This window comes from Durio zibethinus, chromosome 2 (assembly GCF_047325235.1).
Source record: "Durio zibethinus cultivar Kanyao isolate XHJ-2024 chromosome 2, ASM4732523v1, whole genome shotgun sequence".
NCBI classification, from domain to species: Eukaryota; Viridiplantae; Streptophyta; class Magnoliopsida; order Malvales; family Malvaceae; genus Durio; species Durio zibethinus.
Window position 1 is genome coordinate 7082562 of NC_143163.1, and position 19179 is coordinate 7101740.

Here is a 19179-nt window from a genome sequence, read left to right on the forward strand (position 1 = left end):
GAACCAACAAGCTATATTTTCATTCTCTCAAAAAATCAAGAATTGTTAGAGCTTAAAAATCTATATATTTTGTATTTATTGTATCCAAATCATATTTGTTGTTCATTTATTATTTTATTGTACTTAAACTTGGCAAACACTTAGCCTTTGAGAGGTGTTTTAAGTTTGCATTTCTATTAAATGATTTTATAATCAAGAGGTGAGGTGTTTTCTTGAATTTGTGAGATTTAGAGGTTACTAGTTAGCTTAGAAAGTAGAGTTAGGTTACTATCTAAGCCTTAAGAAAAAGATAGAGTTGTAATTTCAATTCAAGAATAATGGATTGAAGCCTTGGTATGGACAACTAAGAAGAGATGACATAGGTGCCATATTGAGAAGGACCGAACCTCTATAAATCCTTGTATTTGATTTCTTTATCCCTATCTATTTACTTTGTATTTGGTTTAAGATTATCAATTTATTGTTATTTACATCATATTTTGATATTGATTTTAATTTTTCATTCAATTAAATTAAAATCATTGTTTTATAAGAATTTGAAGAAATCCAATTCACCCCCTATTGAATCACCATCTCACTTAAAAAGTTAACACTTATATTGAATACAATTAATGACATTAAAGTTTAGTGCTTTGTTTTGATATGCATGCACACATGTATATGTATATGTACATGTATATATACGATATGATTTGAAAAGTATGTCAGACAGATGATTGGTCTTCTCACACAAGCAATCACCTTAATGGTTTAGCATTATGGAGATGAGAATAATTTTAAGCTATGGATCAAAAGCCCAAGCTTAAAATAGAATCGCCTAGATAAAAGACCAGGATGAGGTCACTCGATATTGAGATTTGTAACCAAAAATGAGTAAACCACTTTGTCTATCTTAATATGCCAAGTGAAAGTTCAGTTGATTATATGAGATCAAGTAAAGTTATCAACTTAAGTTAGATACTATGAATATCTAAAGTATTATTTGTATAGTATTGATATATAAATAAGGAAAGATATAGGCTTTTTGGGAAAAAGAGAGTAATATCGTAACATATATTTCATACTACGTGTGCATTATTCGACCAATAAAGGTAATAAAAGAATAGATCTTTACTTTTTGTTATATGAAACCCTTAAAATCAGAGGATCTCATATTCAGTACCCTCAAAAACCTTCGACTATTTCTTAAAGTTTTAGTTCAATGTTAGCTATCTTGAATTATTGCCAATGATCATGGATGATTTGATCTAATGGGACATATCTGGATAACAGTTGAATTGAAATGGAAAGATTTTAAAAGAATGAAAAATTATTTTGGTGTCACATTTGATTGTATTCACAAGTCAACTAATTATGTTTGAAATGTCGAACATAATTGTGAATATATAAGTATATCATGTAATATAATAAAGAGAAATCGTGTTAAACTTGAAATATGACCGAATGGGTTTAGGGTGTTACATACTTACTCTACTTGTTTTTAAGAGTTATTCTACATACCTAACAGTTGTATAAGTGTTTGTATATGATTATAAGCTGCTATATGCACTTGACAGTCGGATAGCAACTGAACTCTCGAAATATGCTGGTCACACAGCTTATTTCCTTGTATGAATCTGATACAAAAGATAGAAAAACGTTTTCAAGATCATGAGAATTTAACACACATTCTGTGCGAGTGAAAGATGTTAATAGCTATCCATTATAACATGGGCACATTCACCCATAATGGCTTAAACACATTAAGAAGCAACTACCTTAGGCAGTTTTGCTGGGATGAAAAAATTGCCATAGGCAATTTACAACAAAACCAAAAATGCCATCCATTTTTTGTTAATCATTAATAAAAAAAAAAAAAGCCATTCGACCATTAAACAAAGAAAAAGTAGAGAGAAAAACTCTCTCACAAGAATGAAACAAAGAAAAAGAAGAGAAAGCCAGGCAGGCATTTAAACAATTCTCAATGATGAATTCTTCATTTGGTGTGAAAGACTTATGCTGTGGAATCAAATAATTTCTGTATTGTAATCTTATTCAACGACCAGTAATTTAAGTCGAGTTTTTTCTTCCGCTTCCACTTAACAAATAAATATATATGATTTTGTTCATATATATCTTTCATGAATTTTTCTTACAATATATATAATTTATTATTTAATATCTATATTGGATATATAATAACAAAAATTATTTATATCTAATGTTACCACTTAACTTAGGTTTACTTATTTTAAATGGTTTTCAATTTAAAATGTATATGTATGTGTGTGTATATATATATGTATCATAATTACTAAAATTGAATTGACAAATATCTAATCGTGATTTTTTTTTCAACCAAGCATTTTTTTACTATATCTTGCATTCTTATTTCTTTAAACTTTATTACATATTAAAATAATTAATATTATTAGTTTAAGTACTTTTATATTTTATAATATAAAAATACTCTCTCCATCTTATTTTCTTTATCTATTTTTTGGGATGTCCCAAAATTATGTCATTTTTTTTAACATCTAAAACTTTTTTTTTATATTTTAAAATTATTTTTTATTTATTGATATTAAAAATCATGAAACTTTAATTTTATAAAAAAAATTAAATTTTAATATTAAATACATTAAAGTTAAAGTTTTTTTTTTTTTTAAACTCCATAAAAATCAATAACACCCAAATAATTTGAGATGGGGGGAGTATAATACAAAATGTTAAAAGATTTCAAAACCTCTACTTTATTTTTCTAGAATTTATTTTTTATTTAAACATATAATTTTTTTTATTTTGATCTTAATACTTAAAATATTATGTATGATAAAATGTTTTAATAATGTAAAAAATTTATAAAATAATTTTACTTTTATAAAAAATGTTATTTCGACCCCTTTAAACTTCAAGATCTTACACTGATTGGAGTGATCACGAACTTGACTTTCAATAGATGTTAATTTAACAGTCAAGATGTTGATCAAAGTTAAACAACACATTATATTGGTTTGCTATGCTATTCTTTTTACTTAATCCATAACGCGCCGAGCTTTCTCAGGGTTTCGGTTGAAATTGTCAATGCTGAAGGCATAAACTGTTATACCCAGTTCGCAGCAGTGCATAAGCATTGATAACCGGTAAGCCAACAATGTGCCCCGTCCCCTTTACCGGTTTTAACTTCTTATCATATCTTTGATTTCCATTCATGGTGATGGCAATGTAAGTCGGAATTAATTGGACCTAATGTAAGTCGGAATTAATTGGACCTACTGGAAGGACCTTACGTAGGCCCTTTCCAAACGTAGTCTATTTTTTGGGATAGAAAGGCTTATAGCAAGTTCGAATAGCAAGTTTGATCAAATTTGTAAAGTTGTTTTTATTAAAACCAACTAAATTAAAATTAAAATAGAGAATCAAAATCAATAAATTAAAAGTTTTTACTGCATAAATAAAATATGTAAATTTTGAAAAAATGTTAATAAACTTTCGTATATTTTTTAGATAAATAATTTTAATAAAAAATTTGATAAAATTTTTATTATTGTATATGTACCGATAAAATATTAACGGTATTTTTAATAATATTTTTTTTTTACATATTATTGATTTTTTTATTAAATATTTTTAATTTATCAATTTAAATTTTTTATTAAATTATTTTTAATAAACAATTTCTCAAAAACTTTTTGTAATTTTTTCTCTTTTTGGGATATTAATCTCACTGTGCTAACTTTATCCTTAAGCCTATCCCCATTCATATCAAGTTCTTGTTATTGATTACCTATAAATGTGAAACTCCAGCTTTAGTACAAGACATTCTTATTCTATAAGAACGAAAGAGCATCTAAGTATAAATCATTGGATAAACAGAAAAATACTAGAGCATGAAGGGTTCGAGCTCTTAGTTCAAGTGAGGAAAGTTTAATTTTTTTGACAACCTCAAGTCAAAGAAAAGAGAAGAAAAAAAATATAATTTTAATTTTAGAAAGAAAAGCCTCAACAGATCTCTAAAAACCAAACAAACTTAGAAAGAAACGAAAAAAAAAATGCAAATATCTAAAAGATGATCTACCTGCAATGGCTCACAAGAAGTTAAGGTTTGTAATGCATGTTAAGAGCAACAGTAAAGATTTAGCTGAAAAAGACAGGAGATAAGTGGGCGTCAAAACCAACAGCAAAGTTGCACACCAGAAAAACATCTGCAGGAAAGGCATGGAATTGAACCCACCAGCATTGAGAGCACCATTGGATTCTTGTATTGCTTAGCATGTTTTGTTAAAACCGGTCACAACTCACTAGGTGATTATTTTACGGAGATGTGAGTGCCTCCTGATTAACGTTGGAAAGCGTGATTCCCGTGGATTTTCATTAAAAAATCAGTATTGCTGACCTCATGTTTGTTGGCAATTTTGCTGCATTTTTTTTGCCTTTGAGATGGGTATTAATCTGTAATCGGAAAAGTCTTACTGGTACCAAATAGATTTGGACTGAATTTCCACCCTGTGAGGGCTTATTTGCATTTTAGAGTAAAGTTTGAGGATTTATTTAGGTATTATAACAAGTTTAAATAGAGGTGACAAGGTTCTGAAGCTTTTTATACAAGCGAGTGTGACAAATTTAACAAACTTTAACCTTTTTTTTTTTTACAGCAAGACTAAATCACAAATAGTGGTGGTAACTGTCAACGGCAAACTGCTACTAAATGCTAAGTAAAACCACAGAACCCAGGTTCAGGTAAAATGTAGGAACTTACCTTAAACCAAGCATAAACTAACCAACCACTGCTTCAGAGCTAATCCAGAAAGGAATACTCAGTTTCTTGCAGACAGAATTTGCAATTCTCTGCTGCAAAGTAACCAGCATCTCTTGTTCTTTACCATTTTAAGCAATAAAATCAGAAAAGATAAAAGTTTTCCCAGGTACCTGCCTCTTCATCTACTGATGTAAAATCACTCAGTGAATGATTTACCGAACATTTTGTTACTTATGATGTTTCTTATTACAAAAAGAAGCAGAAAGATTATCAGCTAGCTGACAATCCTAGTTTTATTTGGAATGGAAGAAGGATTTGTGAGTAACAGCAAGAACTGTAAAAATGTCAACAGTTTTTTACAGTCCTCTCAATTTACCAAAACCACTGCTGAGACAAAGCCTACAACTTTCTTTATCACTGAAAATACTTGCAAAATGACAAGCAATATAATACTCAATGACCATAAAACTAAAAATATAGGCAGGTCTCATCATTAGGATCCCATTACAATATTCAGTTTTTATCTCTACTGTTTGTGATTGATAAACAGCACAAAAGCGCAGATAAAAGTATTCTAACAAGATATCAACCACAACTCGCTGTACTTATTGAAATAATTACAATTTAATGACTATCATAGTTATATGTCCAACATAAGTCACACTGCAAAAACTAAACTCATAGATTCTAAAAAAAATATACAAAAATAAAGAAATGGGAAATCTTTGCTAAACAATTAGCACGTTAATTTTGAGACCTGCAACCAATTGGACGGATGTCCCAACTTACCTCACCTGTGGAGGGTTCTGATAGGCATGACCTGCTTCATGCTTTGGAGCAAGTGGAGATCGATGGTGCAACGGCTGCTGGCCATGCCTGCGTGTTGTGTGATGAGCAGAACGATTTCTTCGCTCTATTGGCTTTTCATTGATCGACTCAATCTGTTCCAAAGTCTCTATAACTTCTTTCATTGATGGACGGTTCTTCGGTTCAGGTGCAAGACATTTTAAAGCAAGTTGGGCTATTCGAAATGCAGCTTTGGAAGGATATTTTCCCTCCAATTTATGGTCCATTATGCTCTTCAATCTTCTTCTCTCGGATAAATATGGTTTTACCCAGTCCACCAGATTATGTTGCCCACTTGGGCGGTTTGGATCAAGCACTCGCAAGCCTGTTAATATTTCAACTAAAACAACACCAAAACCGTACACATCGCTCTTTACGTATAAATGTCCTGTTTAATCAGAAAAGTACTTAAATCATGAGAAGTGCAAAGTAGGTTCTGCTCAATTGTCTAAAAATGCAGCAATGGTGCAAAGCAAGGACATCACTTATGAAAGCGCCCAAAATTTGGAAAGGATTCAGAGGATTACCAGTAGCCACATATTCTGGAGCTGCGTAACCATATGTACCCATGACCCTTGTTGTTACATGTGATTGGCTAGCTGAAGGACCAAATTTGGCCAACCCAAAATCCGATATCTTGGCAGTATAAGACTGCAATGTAACCAATAGCCAAACTATATTAAATTCATGTTTCCTCTATATGTTTTCAAGGAGAATGTTCTATGTTATCAATTATTTAAGCCTCTAAATAATCCCAAAGCAAAAGAGGCTTTCCAGCTAGTATAAATCCGTTATCACTAAATAATTATAATACCATCCCTTAAATAATTCCGGTCATATAATTCATGAGTACTTGTATGGAAACTTACCCCATCAAGTAGTATATTTGAAGCTTTGAAATCTCTGTAAATTACTTTTTTGTCTGACGTGTGCAAGAAAGATAGGCCCTTTGCTGCTCCTATTGCAATTTTAAGCCTTACATTCCATTCAAGTGATTGAACAGTAGAACCCCCTGGATAACAAAAACCATGTACAGTGATACGAACGAGCTAACTCACTAAAAATAAGAGATGGAAAGTGTGCGCACATAAATATATGCTAACATGAGAAATCAGAGATATAAACAACTAATTTCTAAACTCTTACTTCCAAATAGATGGTTTTCCAAGCTACCCTTCTGCATGAACTCGTAAACAAGAAGAAGCTCTTTATCCTCCCAACAGTATCCCAGCAGCCTTACAAGGTGAGGATGAGACAACCTTCCTAAGAAATTTACCTCTGACTGCACCAATAAATAAGGAAGGAAAAGCCTTAACAACCAAGCATTTCTATACATGTACAAGCACCAAACAATTCCCAAAATGCAGATGTGCATATGTCTGTGGATGTACATCACAGAGAGCGACTTTGAAGATCTATAACAAGTAGAAGTCAGAAGCACCTATTAAAACGACATGGAACAACATATTATGATGTTGTATGAATACGAGATATCGCATTTGTAAAACTCTTGGAGCTACAAATTTGCTTTGGGGCTTCAATGGGGCTTAGCAGAATACTTCTACTGTGTGTTTTTTTTTTCTTCTTCTTTTTGTTCTTCTTCAATCAGGTAACAGTTGACTATCGTATAAGACAAAGTTTTACTTTAGGCTTTTGTGGTCATGAGAAGCTGATGTTTTACATGCACGAATATTTTATGTTTAGAGAAAACCCATGGTAATAATTAAAGAAGAAAATCAAGTGGCAATTTCTTAAAACAACATTTAATTTTCTCAATACGTTAATTCCTTCCCAAGATTAATGAAATCACCTGCCATTCCTCAAATCCTTGCAAGCTCTCAGAATTCAATTTTTTAACAGCAATGAGGTTTCCACTTCCACTCTTCCCTGGTGCCTTCTCATCAAGCCAACCTTTGAAGACTTTTCCGAAACCTCCCTCCCCAAGTACCATGTCAGGCCTAAAATTCTTAGTTGCAGACTTCAGTTCTGCAAAACTGAAGATCCTTAGGTTAGGAGTGGGCAAAATCTGCCCATTTAGAGAAGACTCATCGCCACTTGAAGCTGAGAACCGGCTGTCCCGGGAGATGTTACTGCCCCTAGAAGTTCCAGAAGATGCTGTGTTGCTAGTTGTCTGAGATATCACTATTGCAATCACAGAATTGAATTGTGCTCAAAAAATGTTGATTGTGAATGTAACATATGGAGTTCTGATACCAATAATACAGTAAATGAAATACAACAGTATGTGATGATCAAAAACACAAAATCCATAAGAGAAATACAATGGGATAAACCATATTCCAAACAAACACAAGTAAATGATCAAAATACCATACAAAACCAGCACCAAGAACTGAGTTTTTGGTGATGAAAACAAAAAGAATAGAGAATGTTTCAAATAAATTTCAACTAAAAATGAAAACTAAACTGAACCCACTAAACAAAATTAGGCAATCTAACTGCAAAACTAGGAAAAGGGGGGGAGTTAATATGTTTTGAAGGATACCTGAACTGAGATGACCAGTGGTGCTTGGTGTTGGATTACCAGCTGGAGAACCCCAGCAAATTCCCATCTTCAAATATCTCTCCTTCCCTTATACTCCTTGTTGGAGCATAACCAGACACAGAAATCAGATTTTTTTTTTTTTTTGCAGAACACACAATATCCAAGCAAAAAAGATGTCTTTCAACAAGTTAATGACAAAAAAATTCAGCTTTCTGGCTTTGATCAGCCAATCTTTTTGTCAATTCAACCATAAAGAAAAGGGTACTTTTGTATTTCTTAGCTGTTATTTGATCTTTTCAACTGACTTGAATTCTCCGTTTCTGTTTCCACTAACTGGCCAAGTCCCTGGCTTGGGTTTTTGTAATTCAACCAAATTCAGCAACTAAACTTTGACAATGGAAACAACAATAAAAAAAAACTGCCCAAAAATAAAATCAAAGTGCATGTTTTAAATTACTAAATAAAATAAGACATTAAGACCGAGTCATTGGATGTTGGCAAACGACATTGCTGAGAGAGCTTCTTCGCGGATAATGCAGACTGGAACGGTATCCTTGGTCAACTGCCGTGTCCCGGAAGAATGTCACTCAAACATTTATGAAAAAAAAAAGATTAAATTTATTACTTTTAATTAAATTTTCAAGGACTTCAATCTTGAAAAAAAAAAATTCAAGGACTTGGCATTTATTTGTTCTATGCTTTCAAATTGCTTTGCAATTTGCATCACGGCCAAATGATAAATTTTAATCATACTAAGTAATTAATAAAATAAAAATAAAAATAAAAAGGTTGTTAGGTGGAAGATCACTGCCTGCAATCAAATTAAAGATAAAAGAGCATTAGAAATTATTTAAATTTTGTTCATGGAGGTAATGCAATGGACTATGATGTCACAACCATAATCCCAAAATTTATATAATGAAAATATATCTCATGAGATCTTCACACTTCTTTTAGAATTATATATTTTACTCATTCTTGCTGAAAATAATTTATCTAAACTTTTTTCTTATTTATATTTGATGTACCAATAAATCAATAATGATATCTCATAAAAAAATAATTTATATATATATATATATATATTAATAATACATCAAATATAATTTTCTTAATACGTAAATCATGAATCCATGTCAAGAATTTTTTTTTTTTTTTCACAATTAACTTAACTCTCTATTAAATTCATTATGAAATTTTGTGAAAATGTACCAAGCAAACAATTCTCGAAATTATTTGTAAAACATAATTTATAGTAGTATTTTGCAGGTTCGTTGTATTAAGTTTACATGGACAAAATTTTTTATTTAAATAAATTTTAATTATTAAAAATATTATTTATCAAAAATAATTTTTAAAAATATTATATTATTTTGTAAATTTAATATATACAAATATTAATATAATTATATTTTATTAATAATAACTATATCAATAATGATAATTTTAATAATGAAATAAAATTAAAATTAAATATATTAAAAGTATCAGTCATAAGCTACATACTTATATCATCAACATTCTTGTATGCATAATTGATATATTTTTATTTCAAAAAATATTTATATATTTTTTTAACTAATGTGAATTTATTAATATTAATATTCATTTAATATTTTTATTTTTATTCACATTAATTATATTATTCTCGATATGATTTTCTTACTTTTTAATTATATTTTTCAAAGAAATCATTATTTTACTTACTTACATAATTAAAATTAATAGAAATTTTTAAAAATACCACTTACAATTTTCTTAAAAATTATATCTTTAAAAAAAATTGAAATAACTATTTTTATTATATATTATTGTTTATTTCTGATTCACTTCTTTTCCTCTTTTCCTTATCTTTGTTTTCTTAATTTTTTTTTTGTTTCTTTATTCTCCAAAGTTTAAAAAATAAAAAATCTACATTTGTCAAGCAATTAGGCCACTCAATCCTTCAATCCAGTAATTGTCCCTTTGAACATTTTTTTATTGTTTATTATTTATTTTTAAAGTATGAAAGTATAAATATATAGGATTTAAGTTTAGATTTGTCACCATATTTAATATTAAATTTTGCTAACGTGTTTTCATTCTATTAAAATTTGTTAATTATACTTTTAAGTTCGTTGATCAGTTTTCATAAATATTAGTAAGGGTGAGTGCAAATTTACATAAATTTTGTTACTTTTTTTTATTTAAAATTAATAAAAATTATAAGTAAAATGATAATTTTTTTAAAATTACACTCGTAATCAAATATTATATTCGAATTGAATAATTAATTATTTTATCCATAAATTAATTAATAAATTATAATTTAATTAAATAATTACATTCACATAAAATAAAATTTAAATCTAATACCTCAAAATTTTAAAATGACCTCTTTTTTATTAAGTCAAAGTTCATTAATAAATAAAATGATAAAATTTAATTAAATTAAAATATATAATATGACGGCAAAATTTGTCATAATTCTCCATATAATATATATATATATTTTTTATTTTTTTTTTATTTTTTTTTTTTGGATTGATAACTCTTTACCGCATGACGAATCGAGGTTTGGTCCATATTCATGAAATCCAAGATTTGGAATCTGACATCTTAGCATTTTGACTTTTAATTACTTTTCCCATATTGGTTCAACTCAAATTGCTGGTCCAACCGAGGCATCTGTCTCAGCCACAAGCGAAATAGGGTGGCAGTTTCTTCTTCGTATCACACTTTTTTTTTTTCCTTCATAAACAAACTACTATTACTTGACCCCTCTTGGTCCTAGGCTTGATTTTGTTTCTTTTAACAAGTAAAACTACCCCCTTTTTTATTTTGTTTTCTTTCTTCATTTCATATAGATGAAAAGAAAAAATAATTTAGAAGAAGTTGCATGACACTCTCTCTATTTGTTTTTCCCATCTTTTATGGTCAACTTTATAGCACTGTGTTTTTTTTTTCCATATAGTGGCAAGAAAGTCAACTTTATACCGAATCTATTGCTTTCAAAATATTATTTATCACTTTATTTTATTTTATCGTTCAAAACAAAATTTTTACTATCACTTGTTTTGAACTTAAACTTACAAAAATTTTCAAAGACTTCGAGTACATGTTTTTAAGTAAAATGGGAAAATTTAATATATATATATATATATATATATTATATAATAACATATATAGATAAATTTGTTACATAAACGTTTATGTGGACAATTTTTTGAATAACACATAAGATAGTTTTTTTTTAACATAATATAATTTTTTTAATTACAAATTAGATAATTTAAAAATTATAAAATTAAATTTATTTAAATCTTTCAACAATCTTTTTTATCTTGATTTAAAAAAGTAACTTTTTGAAAAATTTACGTAAAACATTAAAAATTCAAACAATTTTATATAAGATTTTGAAAATTCAAAAAATTTTCATCATAAATCTTTAAATAATAAGACTATCAAAATGATTATATCCATTCGAACTCTAATTATCAAATTTATATTTCAAATAAATGTAAAAAATTTAATATTATTTTTATCACTTATTATATCCATTTTAAATTTTAAAAAATTAATTTAAAAATTATCATTTAATCCTAATTGTCTCTAAAGAATTATTCTATAAATTTAAGACTATAAATATATTGTGTTATATATCAATTTTTTATTTTTTTAAGTAATTTTTTTAAGGTATATTCTAGTACTATTATAATTTTTTTATAAATTTTTTAAAGATATATTTTATTATTATTACAGTTTCATTTATATGAAAAATAATATTTTTTTCAATTTATTTTTTCACATATTTTTTAATATTTTTCATATTTTGTATAATAATTTTGTCAAGATTACTAAAGTGAAAATGTGTTAATCTTCTTTTATTATTTAATTTATCAATCAATAATATATAATTTTATTTTTAAAAAAAAACATAATTTATTTTTATTTAATATAATTTTACAGATGTATAAATATTATTATAAACAAAAATATCCAAAAGAAAACCATAATTTTTTTGTTATTTTTAGAAATTTTAATTTTTAATGACAAGTCAATAAATATAAATTTTATATATATTATGAGTTTTAAAATTTTGAATATAATTTTAAAAAAGAAATTAATTTGTATATATATATATATTCATATTAAATAAATAAAATTATTTCGCATAACGCACATGTTATAATCTAGTAAAGAGATAAATTTATAATACAATTATTAATTTATCGGCTACTAATTATTATTATTTTTATTGTTATTATCATTTAATAGATAAAAATTTAAAATGAGTTGATACCTTTTTATTTTAAGATCAAGATAGATCATCAATTTAAGAGAAGATTTATATTGAATTTACAAATATTTATCAAAAATTAAATCTAAATATTATAAGGAAATATTTCATTTTTACTCACTCAATCAACTTCGTTGACTTTGGCCACTAATTATATACTATTTTCTCTTGCTATTTTTGACGAAAATAAATATATATATTGTTCTCTCCATGTCGTTCTCAAGTTGAATGGGCCGTTTGGAGGCATGTCCATTGTCCAATACGACAGCCTGTTTCCACCAATTTTGGAGAATTAATGGCTATTCTTGGCCAAGTTTCCCCCTATTAATAAGTTGAAGGCAAAGCTCATTTTTGTTCTTACAATTCCCGGGGCCGGAGTGGCTCAAGTTTCAAGCCATGTTCTTACAACCATAGTCTAAAGGACATAGTATATGATCTTGTCTTAGAGAAACAGTACAGTTCACATCAATGAACAACTCCATGAAGTCGCACAAAGAAAGTTCTAATTTTCATACCAGTTGGGTTAAAAAGTTCAATTTAAAGATTGCTTAAGGATTAATGGTCAAAAAAAAGGCGCATCTGTTCCACAAGCCAAAGGGTTTTAGAAAGTCACCAAGAAGTTCAAATATTGCTTCCATTTGATTGAAAGTGGAATTACAATTCAAAGATTTTACTCCAACTTTGCTCAACATGTTTGAAGTTTGAATTCACATATTTTCAATCTTCAAGTTCATATTGAAAAAAAATCTTCCAACCTCAGGTTTGTATTTGACATCTCTCCCCTGCATACAACCCGAACTCGAATTCTCTCAATCTTACATGCAGAAATCTACAATCTGCAATGTATAGAATAGCAAATCTACTTTATGAAACTTCATATATAGAGTACGTATCTTCATCTAGAAATGAATTAAGGCTACATCATGGCTTCCAATATTACAAATGAAACCATTTTCCTTGTGGACCTAAGAATTAGGATACACTGATCTGTACAACAATAATTTATTCGTTTACAATAAAAGTTTAGTGTAGCTTCATCCGCTCCTATTCAACCGGACCTGCTTGGTCACCTCACCCGGAGCATTAAATCTGAAACTCAACATTCTAGGGTTAACTTAATTGAAAGAGAAAAAAAAATGATATCAATTATGCTCAGAGCTGCAATGCTAAATCTGGCTGAGCTGAATCAGCTCGACTAGAACTGGGTGACCCAGGAGAATGAAATCTGATATTCAAGTCAGGTGGAACTGAATCGAGTTTCTGTTGTGACAACCTTGAGTCTGGTTTTTGTTGTGGTGACAGCCTCGAGTCTGGTTTTTGTTGTGGTGATAACCTAGAGCCTGGTTTCTGATGTGGAGATAATTCTTGCCTCGATGGCCGGGGATGAAGCCCTGATTTTGGGGCTGCCACTGTCTCACACCCTGAATTTGGTAATGGACAGCTGGGATTCTTTGTACTTGAATTTTCTGAAAATTTAGGGTCATTTGAGTTTGCAGTTGCTGGATGCACAAAGTTAGTGGCAGTCCTCGAGACAGTGTCAGGCCTCTGAGAAGACTGGAAACTGAACCCAGGAGGTCTGCCAGCCCCAATTAGTTTCGTCATCTGGGCTGGAAGGTTAAACCCATAGGCACCATTATATCCATTCATGCCAGGATGTATTGGAGGACTTTGATGAATCTGGAAGGGAGGCCTCGGCCTGACCACTCCTGCACTGCTGTTTGTCATGTTAAAAGCAGAACCGGAAGATCCCTCACTGGCTTCTGTCTTTTCATTCCGTGATTCAGTAGATATTTTAGCTGATGCAGGTATAGGCTTACTTAAATGGCCCTCTGAGATGGAGTGAACTGAAGGAACATGCTTCTCAGACAAATTATCTGCTTCAGGCTTGTCAGATTGTTTATCTTCTCTGGTTTCCAAGGCATGAGATGCAGTAACAGAACATGAATTTGGATGAACAGAGCAGGGAAGTGATGACGCCTGCTGGCCTGGTGGAAGCGAAAGTGAAGGTATTAGTAGTGGTCTCTGTGCTGGAATATCATTTTCCCCAACCCATCCAGGACCAAAATTTAGTCCAGTTGGTAAACACTTTTCTATCTTTTTAGAAGCAATTTTCCAGGCAACAGGACCAAGGTTTGCAGCAAATCGAGCTAGACTTCGTGTGTAACCAAGCTCTAAGTATACCCCCACCTGCTTCACATGAAGAGCAAGACATCAATCAAAGACAGGCCAAACCTAAGATTCCCCACACAAGCTGGTCCACCAGAAAGGATAGAGCAGCACATGCTATGGGCAGTTGCAAACAGTGTAAATACAATTTCCCAATCCCCAGTGGAAAATTCCAAGCTATACAATTGATGTAATTGAAAAGTGGTAATTATACAGTCCACTGCTTTTCATCTTTTATTATTACTGTTTAAGATTCCCTCATACCCTAACAAATACACAAAAAAACACATATTTCAGCCACCTAGGGAAGAAAATAAGTAACATATCCATATTACCATGGAATTCTGAAATTATGTGGCCTGGACATATTCTAAAGTTTTATTTCATCATTAGTGTTTCAAATTTATTTCATCATTAGTGTTTCAAATTTGAGCCCACCACCAATGGTTGTGGACATAATTTATTGCAGTGAGGAGCTTCGGTATTCTCCTCAATAGAATTTAAAAGATAATCACACATCTATATGATACGTACAGCCACTAGCTGCTTCCTCTCTCCATCAAAAGTAGTCAACACAGATGCCTCCTGTGCAGCAGCTGATGGATGAAATAGATTATAAGTGTTACGTCTATTCTCATCCAGCACAAAATGCCTTTTTCCATGCTTCATTATATAACCTTTTAATGGAGAACCTGCAAGAAAGACAAATGCTTCAATGGATCACAGCCTTCTCATTAAACAAGGGACATATAGAAAGGGTGAGAACTAACGAGAACCACAGAAGAAGCAATCTCAAAAGGAGAAAGTTCTAGGGTGTTTAACCTGTACCTTCATCGCTTCTGTCATATTTGTTTTCAGTAAACCAGCCCGAATTAACATCAATGCGAGAACCATAAATTTTTCCAGATGAATCTGCAAAATTAGACTTGTCAGAAGCAAGAGGCCCTTTCCTCATGTCATGATTGGACCATATGGTGTTCTCTGCCCCAGTAGCAAGGGTGGCATCCAAGGAAAATTCTGATGCAGCATGCTCCAAGGAAGGCCTGCCTGGCGGCTTCCTGAAAATTTTGTTTGGTGGTCTACCTCTCCTTATCACCTTTGGTTCTGCTTCATTATCATCACTATCTTGCCTTAAATTATCAAAGTTCTTTTTAGCTAGCTCTTGTATGGATCGTGCCTGATAATATATTAAAGTTTTCAGACAAAACATAAAGTTGACCTCCAATATAAATTAGCAGTTGTTACCTGACCATACCTGTCGAAAATATATAGTATCGGGTGCATTATACTGCATTGCATTTGAACATATGAGGATAACATCTTTCTGCAAGATAATAAAAGGAAACATCTATTGACATATGAGAAAGTTTTAGCTTCTTATATAAACAAATAAAAGCATCAATCAGGGGTGGCTTATTGACCAGATTACACCTTTAAAATTGTTTAATAATTTGAGATGAGAAGGGATTAACTGAAGTGCATCATCTCTTCATCCAGACTACAGAAGAAAGTATATTTTAAATTTCAAATATAAGGAAATTACAGTCTTAAATTTGCTTCAACAGCAGTTTTATTTTATGTGAAGAAATAGGTTGAATATTTGTACATAATCTCTAATCATCACCAGAACCTTCATTGCCAACAGATGACTATCAAAAAGAAAACTAAATAAAAACATTTTCAGCCTTTCATCCTTTTCCTTTTTCCCACTCCGCACATCACATCTATTCAGAGAACAAAGAAATGACAGCAAAACGGGAGCAGACAAGTTTAAGATAATGACTACTAACAACAACAATAAAACACACACAAGTTTCTTGCATTGATATAAGCATGCTTTATTATCACCAAAAGGAGGTGAACTTGTAGCATATGCAGTAAAAGCAAGATTTGCTCTCCCGATAGTACCAAGTGACACTTAATAACATGGCAATAACATAATTTTGTTTGGTTTGGTGGCCCTACATTGAAGTTCATTCCACAATAACTCTATTGGCCATCAAAAGGATTCTTTGAAGTTGGATCACTTTAAACCAGACCTTTAGACTCCTAAATGCAGATGTGATGCATACTGACATCATCATCATAATAAAGATATAGAAACTGAAATCATATATGGCAATGAAAACCTTACAGCAGGCTAAAATGCAAATATCACCTTAAAGGAATTCACTATCAATGAAGGCAACTGAACAAGTAATCGCCACAAGGCACAGAGACAAAGAAACATATTGGTAGAATCGGGAAAAGCAGCTAAAACTATGCTTCTTCAAACCACAAATGTATCATGGATATAAAACAAGATTCGCATTAAGCCTAGTTGTTATGTTAATTGCTTTATAAATTTTTGAATCAATGAATCCAGCAGGATGCAAAACCAGGATTCAAGGCCAACATAGCACTTTCGCTAGTGGCTGCAATCATTGTTCCTAGCAATCACAGGAAATCATATGCACATCCACGGAAACAATCCAAGTAGCATGCATGTTGGCTGTTTACTATTATATAGAATCATAAAGCAAAAATGTAAGGCAACCTAATAAGCCAAGACACTCGTTTTGCAATGTTTTAATTGTAAAATTACTTATTAGTTGAGATCAACACCCATAACCCGGTAAATAACAAGATCTCAAAGTTTTAGGAATAACTACTATTATGGAATCATGAAACAAAAAGAAAGCAAATAGAGAGACCAATGTAACACCATCCTTTCTAACTGCCTTGTCTACCTAGTCCAAACTCAAAAAAGCCAGTGCAGAATCACCTCTAGGTGATTTTAGCAGAATTAAACAAGAAATTGAGAATCCAGCTAACCAGAAGAGAACACAATCAGCAAAATACTAAAATAATGGACAATGATAGAAGATAGGAAGCAAAAGATAAAATGACAAACATGTAAACCAACCTCAAACTGTTCTAAGTTGGCATAAGCACCGCTATCAAGTTTTTTCCTAATAGTTCCAAAATCCATCGGATGTTCAATAACTTCATGGTAGTCCGGCAGCTGAATAAAAACAGAAATCAAATAAGAAAAAGAAGGTATAATAACAACAATGACACATTTAAGTAAACGTTCCGTCATTTGCAGATCATACCTCTTTAGGGTCCACTGGCTCAGAAAACACACCATAAGTGTCCTTCCTGAAATTATTTAATTTCAAAAGAAGCAGAGCTGAGAGAACTGGTCATCAAAAAGCTACATGTAAGAAATCAAACCAAATATCATGGGAGCTTATTGAAATACTTTTGAAGCCTGTCTAGGATGAATAGCAACAGCTTTTTGTCTGGTAAGGCCGTTGAGGGTCCCAAATCCAACTGACCACCTACACATATTGACAATGATTAATAATAAATAAATTAATAACTTAAAATTCCCGCAAAAAAACTGCTTTTTTAAGCAATTTTTATAGGATCATAAGCAAACCTTGACTGTTACTTGTGGGATTTGCACCAGAAACAGATTTCTGTTCCTGAAAATAAATCACAATAATAATAATAAATAATTAGTAAATAAACAAGCAACAGGCTTTATTTCCGTAGGTGGGTGAGGAACCACCAAGCAAAGTAGCTGTGAAAAAAGCAAAGCAGCATAGCATTCAAAGTCCCAAAAAAGGCAAAATACAGTTACAATAACTAAAAAAAAAAAAAAACCTACAATAACTAAAAAAGAAAGGACAAAATTAAACTTTTTATCAACTATCACAGTCAAAATCATTATTATTATTAATATTATTATTATTATTATTTCTCTCTGATTGAGTAACTGAAGAACCCAACCAACAAAATAAATAAATTCACAAACTTTTTTTTGTAAAAAATAAAAATTAAAAAAAAAAAAGGAATCACCAAAATTTCAAAACAGAAATTCCAAAAAACAGGGAATAAGTCAAAACCCCTATATTTACTCAAAATTGTAGAAAAACCCCACCAACTCTCAGGTCCGAAATTCAAGGAATCTTCAATTCCGTCAAAAGGCAAAAAATAATTGGCGCTTTTTTTTCAAAAAACCAGTTAAAATACCAAAAATTGAAACGCAAAAGAAAAACCCTCTAAAAAGTTGAGACTGTTTTTATTTTTCCCAAAAGAACCTCAAAATTTGCAAACCTTTTTGGAATCAGCAATTCCGGATCCATCCCCGATCGAATTGATTTTCCTCTTCTTGTGACTCGAACACGCGTTACTGTCATCGAGATTCGAATCAGAGCCGCGGGATTCTGAATTAACCGGCGATTTTTGCTGCGAGGAAGGCAACTTGAGAACCAGCTTCAACTTCTTCTCGCGTCGCCTTTTTCCGGCCAATTCTTCATCTTCTTCTTCTTCTGCTTCGTCATCGTTATCCCCCGACGAATGATTGGGATTCCGGCGGGTGGATCGACGGAGAGGAGTAGCAGTGGCAGAGTCGTAATTAGGAGTAATTTGAGGGGCAGAAACATTTCTTCCGCTGTTTTGTTGATTTTGCCGTTGTTCTTTAAGGCTGCGTTTTTGGAGATCTAAAAGAGAAGGTCTTCCTTTCTTCTTCTTCTTCTCAACCATCCTACCCATATCGTTTTTTCCCTCTTTTTTCTCTCTCTGTTTCTTTCTCTTATCTCTACGGACAAACAAACGTGGTCTTAGTTTTCTTATTTTATTTTTTGAAAAAATTAT

The 19179-nt window shown here is 30.9% G+C and overlaps 2 protein-coding genes across 2 annotated transcripts; both read right to left on the reverse strand.

The window, feature by feature from the left end:
• Nucleotides 1-5173: 5173 nt before the first annotated feature.
• LOC111309139 (putative serine/threonine-protein kinase PIX13) lies at nt 5174-8803 on the reverse strand. Its single transcript, XM_022908038.2, has 6 exons — nt 8091-8803; nt 7395-7726; nt 6731-6866; nt 6454-6596; nt 6112-6235; nt 5174-5972 (listed from the first exon to the last, which is right to left on the reverse strand). The coding sequence occupies exons 1-6, from the start codon at nt 8155-8157 to the stop codon at nt 5524-5526; spliced, it is 1251 nt and encodes a 416-aa protein (XP_022763773.2). The 5' UTR covers nt 8158-8803; the 3' UTR covers nt 5174-5523.
• A 4410-nt stretch (nt 8804-13213) lies between these two features.
• On the reverse strand, nt 13214-19131 carry LOC111309140 (uncharacterized). The gene is made up of 9 exons (XM_022908039.2): nt 18640-19131; nt 17960-18005; nt 17780-17858; nt 17631-17676; nt 17441-17539; nt 15791-15859; nt 15364-15712; nt 15070-15227; nt 13214-14556 (listed from the first exon to the last, which is right to left on the reverse strand). The coding sequence occupies exons 1-9, from the start codon at nt 19075-19077 to the stop codon at nt 13522-13524; spliced, it is 2319 nt and encodes a 772-aa protein (XP_022763774.2). The 5' UTR covers nt 19078-19131; the 3' UTR covers nt 13214-13521.
• Between the last annotated feature and the right edge of the window lie 48 nt (nt 19132-19179).

What these genes read in the sequence shown, in the direction of transcription:
- LOC111309139 (XM_022908038.2), bottom strand. Translation starts at nt 8,157, where the DNA reads ATGGGAATTTGCTGGGGTTCTCCAGCTGGTAATCCAACACCAAGCACC. An exon ending in AAGGATTTGAGGAATGGCAG is followed by an intron (nt 6,867 to 7,394) that starts GTGATTTCATTA and finishes TTATTGGTGCAG; the next exon opens with TCAGAGGTAAATTTCTTAGG. An exon ending in GGAAAACCATCTATTTGGAA is followed by an intron (nt 6,597 to 6,730) that starts GTAAGAGTTTAG and finishes TTTGTTATCCAG; the next exon opens with GGGGTTCTACTGTTCAATCA.
- LOC111309140 (XM_022908039.2), bottom strand. Translation starts at nt 19,077, where the DNA reads ATGGGTAGGATGGTTGAGAAGAAGAAGAAGAAAGGAAGACCTTCTCTT. An exon ending in CCAACTTAGAACAGTTTGAG is followed by an intron (nt 15,860 to 17,440) that starts GTTGGTTTACAT and finishes ATTATCTTGCAG; the next exon opens with AAAGATGTTATCCTCATATG. An exon ending in ATACTATATATTTTCGACAG is followed by an intron (nt 15,713 to 15,790) that starts GTATGGTCAGGT and finishes ATATATTATCAG; the next exon opens with GCACGATCCATACAAGAGCT.